Source organism: Barbus barbus (genome assembly GCF_936440315.1).
Source record: "Barbus barbus genome assembly, chromosome: 30".
NCBI lineage: Eukaryota > Metazoa > Chordata > Actinopteri > Cypriniformes > Cyprinidae > Barbus > Barbus barbus.
Window position 1 is genome coordinate 14,997,394 of NC_136758.1, and position 9,117 is coordinate 15,006,510.

The 9,117-nt window shown below is 36.8% G+C and overlaps 1 protein-coding gene across 1 annotated transcript; it reads left to right on the forward strand.

Moving 5' to 3' along the window:
* Positions 1-1,066: 1,066 nt before the first annotated feature.
* On the forward strand, positions 1,067-2,311 carry LOC306850720 (forkhead box protein G1-like; the record flags this gene model as incomplete). The annotated part of the gene is given in 3 exon segments (XM_079386545.1): positions 1,067-1,157; positions 1,160-1,181; positions 1,183-2,311. Coding segments are annotated over 3 exon segments (1,242 nt in total).
* Between the last annotated feature and the right edge of the window lie 6,806 nt (positions 2,312-9,117).

Consider the following 9,117-nt stretch of genomic DNA (forward strand, 5'->3'; position numbering starts at 1 on the left):
AGCAATAAACAAAACTGCATGCGTCTGGTTTATCACGTTAAATTAATAATCTATAAACGTACCCAGAAATAAAAGATCATATACTTGCGTTATTATTAGCCTATTCTTCTTATTATTATTATAGTTAAAAAAAAGTGTAGGCTATCGTGTTATATCGTTGTTCTTATCAACTGCCTGTCTTGTAATTGTTGCTATGATATCGTGCTTATAGCATGATCATTAACACGCTAGAAATACAGATGCGTATAGCGTCTTAATATGTGGATGAACGTTATACTATCGTTAAGTTCAGAATCGTTTAGCTGCATAAACGTGCGACTAAGTAGCTAATATTGCTACATGTAGCTACGGACTTGGCACTTTTAAGAGAAACTGTTAAAATGTGATAGGCTATATACGCGAGAACGAATAAGTAGCCAACATCGTATAAATATAGCCGAGCGCCAGAAAGGATCTGCATTTAATGCAAACGCTACAAATATTTGCTATAGTATTATCAGTTAGTGTTATACCTATGTGCTGTAGCTTCATGTGTATTAAAAGCCATAAATTTCCGATACAGGAAGTAGTACCTGTTTTTTTGTGGCTACCTTTGAGTCCCTTTTGTTTTTCCCCCTGCGGTATGAAAACAAATTGAGGACGCATGGATATGTTGAAACAGCACTCTACAATTATCAAAAAAAATTGATTGAGGTTATGTGGTCTGTTTTCTTGGTAGGAGTTTGCTGGGGGAAATGAAAGCCATTGTTGACTGGGCATGAGCATTGGTGGATCTTGTGTATCCTTACGCACTGGAACAGGCGCTAAGAACTGCTCAATGATTGGCTGCGCGGTTAATACTTATGCTGCTGTGGTTGGCTGCAGTCTCTAAAAAGGTTCAAGCTATTTTTTTTACAGCTTAGTGTCTGTGGCTCCGTAATTAATTGTAGCTAGCTGTCTCATATCGACGTGTTTTTAAGGAACATGAAATAGTTGTTGTGTTTTTTAATTAGAGGAGTTGCCAGAGCAAGAGATTTGAAGTCCAACTGCTGCTGCTGCTGGTTGTTGCTACTCTATCTTACTTGTGATGTTGGATATGGGAGAAAGGAAAGAAGTCAAAATGATTCCTAAATCTTCGTTCAGTATAAACAGTCTGATTCCCGAAGCCGTGCAAAGCGACAACCACCACCACCACCACCACCACAGAGCGGTGCATGAGGAAGAGGAGAAGACTCCTTTACCTGTCCAAGCACAGGAGCAAAAGTCGGAGAGCACTTGCGCTAAAAGTGACAATTCATCCCACGACTCCTCGTGCACCGACGACAAGGACAAGCAGGAAGAGAAACGGGACCCGAAGGAGGGCGAAGGAGGCAAAGAAGGCGACAAGAAAAACGGCAAGTACGAGAAACCACCTTTTAGCTACAACGCTTTGATTATGATGGCTATTCGGCAGAGTCCGGAGAAGCGGTTAACCCTTAACGGCATTTACGAGTTCATTATGAAAAATTTCCCGTATTACCGGGAGAACAAGCAGGGATGGCAGAATTCCATCAGACACAACCTGAGTTTGAACAAATGTTTTGTCAAAGTGCCCCGGCACTACGATGACCCCGGGAAGGGAAACTACTGGATGCTTGACCCCTCCAGCGACGACGTGTTCATTGGCGGCACGACAGGCAAACTTCGGCGGAGATCGACCACTTCTAGGGCGAAGCTGGCGTTTAAAAGGGGCGCGAGGCTTACTTCTACCGGACTGACATTTATGGATAGAGCTGGCTCTTTATATTGGCCCATGTCGCCGTTCCTCTCGCTCCACCATCCGAGGGCGAGCAGCGCGTTGAGTTACAACGGCACGTCGTCGGCTTACCCTAGTCACCCAATGTCCTATAGCACAATGTTGACTCAAAACAGTTTGGGGAACAATCACTCTTTCCCTGCCTCCAATGGCTTGACTGTTGACAGACTCGTGAATGGAGACATTCCGTACGCCACACACCACCTCACAGCAGCCGCTTTGGCCGCCTCAGTGCCATGTGGGCTCTCCGTGCCCTGCTCCGGGACGTACTCTTTGAATCCGTGTTCAGTGAACCTACTGGCGGGCCAGACCAGTTATTTCTTCCCCCACGTCCCTCACCCATCCATGACCTCCCAGAGCAGCACGTCCATGAGCTCCCGGGCCGCCTCTTCCTCCTCCCCGCAAACGGCCTCCTCTCTCTCGTGTGACTCCTTAAGGCCTTCCCTACCTAGTTTTTCCTCCGGACTTTCCAGCGGACTTTCTGACTACTTCACACATCAGAATCAAGGGTCAACATCAAATCCACTTATACACTAACTAGCATCCACAGGATCGGACTGTAAGTGAACATTTTACACCAATTTACACTGTAATATATAAATGAAAAAATTAAGGAGAATGAACGGACAATGCAAGCCGAATTCCAGGTATTTTGTATTATTATTATTATTTTGCATTTATTTCTGACTGTATACAAACGTCAAGTGTCGCGGAACTGTTTATTATTCCACTGTCAGCAACGTGCAATGTGACCAGAGTAAAAAAAAAAAAAAAAAAGGATTAAGCATAGTTTTTTTTTTTGAAAGGCAGTATGATTACGTTAGAATGTTTATTTAAATAGTGGTTGCAGTTTTGTCTAATTTTAAATGTTAAAATATCTAATAGCCTACGTTACAGAACAACCTCCAGTCATCATGTTTGCAGTATTATCACGTCATGAGCGCACTGGTGGGGTGAGAATTTTCAAAAATTAACAAAGTTTTATTTTAATTTTTAAATAAATATGTTCTATAAGTGCACAATGCCCGTTCAAATCCGTGGCTCCTTGTTGTTTTGTTCTTTTAATAATACAGACTGAATAATGCATCTATAGTGCATTTTATACATATATTAACAATACAGTTTCTTTGTAGACCAAAGAATGGGTATCAATCAACAAAATATAGTTTTTTTCAGTATTCATAACTTTACAGACAGTTCTGAAGGAGACAGACGTAATGAATGCTTTTAGCTTGTGTTTGCATATTTACTGTATGTGGTCACCACCATGCAGGACACATTCTTTTTGTAATTAGTGAAATGTCAATACCTGTTGTAATTATAGGTTAACTTTGCGAACGTGTAACCCGTGTTGAGTAAATGCCTCATAAAATATTGAGTGATTGTTTATGTCGTCTTTAAATTCCATGGTTGTGATTTTGTGGTCTTATGCCCGTGTTTGTCGCTTAAACTGTTAACCGAACAAAATAAAAAAAAGTAGGTTAAGTACATTTATTACGAACATTTTGTCTTTTTTGAAGAGCCTAGCATTTATAGTAGCTGTCTGACAAGATACTGATTAGTATAGGGTGTTTAATAAAACATTTAAGCGACAGTTTGCGGGTATAGCCTACCTGAAGGCCCCGGCCTGCAATGTGTTACAAACATAAACTTGCAAATTTATTTTAGGAAAGGGGGACGAAAAAATGACACACACACAAAATATTTTGGGATGTTTTACTCTTTTAGCGATACGATAAAAAAAGAGCAAACAATGGCAGTCGATAGACTAGAATATTACTATTAGCTACCGTAGGCCTAACAAACCTATAGCTACCTGAATAGTGTGGCTGAAAATTAAATTCTTAGTATTCCTTGGGTTACTTTATTCTATTTTGTTCTGAAATATTTTGCTGTAGCTTATTACACATTTATTACAAGCGTCTCCTGGTTGTAGAGGCCATACAAAGCAATGCATAACGCCTGATAATCACTGTCAGCTCTTGTTTTTCAGCCAACAATAGAGTCATTAGTTGCAATAGTACAGAGCAACAACTTGGCTTTCAACACTTGAAGTCCAGTAATTTGTTCATGTTTTTAAAAGAGACATTGTGCTAAATGTGCCCAACCGTAATGCAATAACCCCTGTGCTTTATACAATAGACTGGTGGAACTCAGTATCTCCTCGCAAGATGTTATCGCTCAAATGTTAAACGGGGTGACCACTCAAAAACAAAAGCAAAAAAGGAGAGGTCAAATTTAGAAGCATAATATATATTTTTTTCTTAGTAGAAATGCAAAAAAAAAAAAAAAAAAAAAAAGAAAAAAAAATATCCATGTGAAGATAATTTAGCTTGGTGTACTTCCTGAGATGCAAAATCCTTTTATTTTTTAATGTTTCATTTTAAGAGTATCTTCCGCCCTATTATTTATACCTGATTATTGGTGCATATATATTCATACAGATGCAAAATAATTATGAGGATTTAAATGTAATATTTATGCGAAATGTTTCAGATGCAATTCCATTTTAATGTTTTCAATTTTAATTATTTTAGAATGTTCACACTTTTATTCAACATTTGTCTGAAGACATAAACCTTAATAATAATTACAAAGAGAGTAGGCTAAATCAGAGCTTGCATGTGGTGGATGTTAAATGATGGTAGAGCATCACGAACAAAGCATTTTTAGTGGGAATCAATGACAGCAAAATTATGATCTTTGAGCAGTGATTGTTTGCTCTGAGTTTATTTAATTGGTTCCGGTCAACAGCGTGCGTTTTCAACCCACAAAGATGAACAACCACTCTACCTGAAGCAGAAACGAGGCCTAGAATCGCACCAATAATTGAAATCTGCAAGGGAATCATTTTCGGCTCGACGCTGTGGACCCATAGTTAAGACGAATCGCTTGTACTGAATAGTACAGACGTTTATGCAGACTTAATGAAGCGATGCACTTGAAATAATAGTTATTTTTCCTGTGTGTCTTTTGACAAGATCTTGTAAGCAGGGTTTAGTCACAGGCTACACAAAAGGCGTGGTTTCTGCTTATTACCCCGAGGCACAGAGAGACTGTGGGGGGAACTGGGGACAGCACGCAAGCACATCAGCATCCTAATACCGCACTACCCTGCTAAAAATAAAGTATTAAACAAAATAGTAAATATAAAACAACACGTAGCTACAATATTTTCCCTAATGCACTTGGTTTCGCATATAAATTATACAATAAATAATTATGTCACTGACCGAATATAAAGCATTTTGATAAATTCATAAAATGACTGAAATACTTATTTGAGCTCTGTGACTAAAACGCTTATGCAGAAGTGCTACCTGCACGGTCAAATATTCCAATAAACTGTCAAATCTGCTTAAATATTCCATGAAATTAATATTTGAAAAAATCCTTCCTTGGAGCCTTTGTTAGTCTAATTTTGCTGCTTGGTATTAGTTGTCATATAAAATGTCACTATACATCCCAGATTAGAATATGTGATATAACTCGGAGTTTTAATGCTTGTTCCCTTTCGCCAATTCACAGATAATGGTGTGGTACGAAGCTGATCCAACTCTGAACCATTAAAATACTTGTAAAATGCAAAGGACGTTTCCTCTCTTCAAGTAATCTGAGCCAGACGAGCCAGGCAGAGTGAGGGCGCTAGAATGACGCAGAACTGAAGTGACATTAACTTCATATCTTTGCAAAATACATGGCCTCTCGTAAACTTTTCCCTGTGGCAAAACGAACTGTAATATCATTTACAAGCTGTGAAAAAACCCAACAAGAGATAATACAGAAATTTGCTCCAACTAAACAGCCTTCTAATATTTTAACAATTATAGGCACAAAACACAAATAAACTGTGGAATGTTTCATCATTATTATTATTAGGCCTATTATTATTATTAAATCGATAAAACAGTAATATTAAAACCAATCAATTGTAACAAAATATGAATCATAATAAAATCATAATGTGCATAAATAAATAAAAATCACACTATTCTCAGAGCAGTGAGTACAAATGTAGGTTATCCTGGTCCATGATTTTTTTTCACATACAAAAAAGACACTTTTCCTTTAGCAATATAAAACTAGATTTAGTTTGCTATTAGACCAAGTAGGCTAATATTCTTTGTCTTTGAATCAACATGCTATTTTGGAAGAGGGTTTGTGGTATATGCCGGTCTATATTGAAGTAAAATATTTTCTTAGTGAAAGAAAACATTCGACAGATCGTGAATAATCGTTTTAATGAGTGTGTGTAAAGCTCCCGACTTCGTGAAGTGAGCTGTCGAATTAAACAAACAACTTGTATCATGATGAAATTATATTGTTTAAAAGCAAATATAATTCGTCTAATTCATGGGCTCTCTGGAATTTGTCGAATTCTAGTTATTCCAGAAATGATCCTAGTGTTTTAAAGGCGTGTAGCTTTTATGACAAGCAGATAATAAAGAAGCTTTTCAAATCAACCATGAGACAATATCGCAAAGTAAAATATAATAGCCTACATATTTTTATACTTCTTTTTATTTTATACAAAATTCTCTATCGAATTATTACTAGTTAAAATACAACATTCAAGCTAATTATCCAATTTGATTTTTTATAATATTATCAGACTGGGGCTTTTTGTGTCTTGAGGCGAAACAATTGCTACACTCTTGCAAATACGCTAATAAGCAGGCTAAGGTGTGACTAATATTACTATGAGAAGGGTTACAATTAGAAGAGCAGTATCACTCATTTAAATCCTTGTATGTTTATGGTCTAAATTGTAGTCTTGCTTTACTACGGTTTTTAACCATGGAGGGGCAAATCTCCACTGAGAGACTATTTGTGTTCCGGGTCGTTTGGACGTTAACCCCAATCAAATAAGCAGCCAAAAATAAGTTAAGGTGCATCATATTTAGTCTAAGTAAAAAATAAATAAATAAATAAAAAGTCAAGTTGTGAAATGTTTCAATTGAATGATTTATTGGGTTGCTTTATTTATTTATTTTTAAGTTGCGCTCTGTGTCCCTTGGCCTGTGCGTTCAGTTCTCCGTTATTTCTCCCCACTCCTGCCTCTCTCTGTCTATCTCTTATCTTAGATTACGCGTGCTAGTGAACATGAAAGCATTTCTCAATAAAAAATTATAAATTAATAAAATTTTCTCGCGCAATAGTCGATTGCTGTCTCAGCTGATCAGAAATATTGTGAATTCACAATGTCAGTAAAACGGGGAAATAAAAGCTTTCAATTGGAGTATGCGCGCTCATTTCACCGCATTGTCTTTAACTATAGCGGTGTAGACAGCATTTGATGACTAATAATTTCTTGCTCTGTTAAGATGCAATATTTGTGTATGTATGTAGGCCTATCTATTTATTTATTTATTTCTTTTTATTGTTTAATTTTTTTTTTCTTTTTCTTTTCTCACAGATGTTCTGGTATTGCAAAAGTGCTAAAACGCCAAAGGGCATATAGTTACTGTTAAATGTTTCGTATATCATGCAGTTTTGATGTTGCTGCTGTTTTGCGCCAACATTTTCCCTCGTGGGATATGTCTGTCTGTCTGTCTGTCTGTCTGTCTGTCTGTCTGTCTCTCTCTCTCTCTCTCTCTCTCTCTCTCTCTCTCTCTCTCTCTCACTATCTATCTATCTATCTATCTATCTATCTATCTATCTATCTATCTATCTATCTATCTATCTATCTATCTATCTATCTATCTATCTCAAACGAATTATTTTACTATTAATTGTGATAGTCTGAGCTTTAATATCGTTTGTTCCTTCTTATAACCGACCTCAAAGCCATTTTTGGAGAGTTGCGTGACACATAAAAGACATGCGCTAAACCAATATGTTTAGTCTGGTGTATTTAGTCACAAGAAGGAAACACCACCTGGGATGCATGATGTAATAACATTCATTCAGGCTAATGAAAAACAGCTATATATATTAAATTATTTATATTATTATTATTATTATTATTACTTTAAACATTAGACCAATATTATTTTGCCACTATGGTTTTGTCAGTTTTATTATTTATTATGTAGCCTAAACAAAAGTTTTCTTTAGGTTTAAACGTTTCCAACAGGTGCCAAAATTCTTCTTGTTACCTGACATCACTCCTTCAGCTGTAAAGCACTATCTATCAAAAGCAGCCTCGAGACAATACGTGGAATCACAGCCATCGTGCTATCAAATTGCAAACTCCCAGTGCGGGTTGGGTGTCCGAAACGGAACCAACAGGCTTACAAAAAGGACTGCTGATTGTAATGAATTCCCTCTCGCGCCTCTGAAACGACTGATGGATTAATGCAACAAGCTCTTATTTGTGATGTCACATCGGTGTGAGCTTCTTGTTAAATTAGACATTATTCTCAAAGGTCTAGGCTGTTTTTTTTCTGTGAACATATAGTCCTACTATATGTGTGTCACAGCGTTATGTTGCTGGGTACACGCTGTTTATTTTAATGCACACTAACCTTCATAGTCAAATATTATTTGTAGGCTAAATTATATATATATATATATTAATTTAATTTTATTATAATTTAGAGATTTCACAAGCGATCCTGATTGTGTAAACACAGACCCATGGGGGTTTAATGAAGCCATTGTAACAAATTGGTCTATTGAATCATATAGTGCCAGTTTCTGTTTAATAATTCTAAAACCTAATGAAACTGTGGAAAACAAAGAATAATAACAAACGAACATAATGAAAATAGAAATAGCTAATGGCAATACATTGCTGGACAATAATAAGACAAAAAACAATAAATAAATAACACATAACAAAGCAACAACAACAAATTATAATGATAATAGCCTGGTGATGGACGAGGAGACACCCCCCTTACTATGTAAAGCGCTTTGAGTGCCTAGAAAAGCGCTATATAAATGTAACGAATTATTATTATTATTATTAGCCTAACAATATTAATGCAATGGGCCTTGGCATCGAGGGCCTTGAGGAACTTTAAACCATCTTCAAAATAAACTAAACTGGGACTAACAAAAGCAATGAAAATGTTAGAAAGAAAGAAAGAAAGAAAGAAAGAAAGAAAGAAAGAAAGAAAGAAAGAAAGAAAAATTAGACTCGTTCGCTGTCCGTTTGGCTATTCGAGCACAGATGCATATTGATTCTTTGGACTTCCACCCTTGCTGGTGGACAACACGCTATGGTGTCTTGAAAGACTAATTCTGAACGCAAAATCTATATATATACGTATCACAAAAATGTTTGTTTTTTAAAATCAACATTTATGCTGTTTATAGACAAACACTGAAGATGTTATGTTGGTTATTCAGTGGAGGCGGAGGACGCCCAGAGGAGGATGGGCCTGGCCTTTAAGACG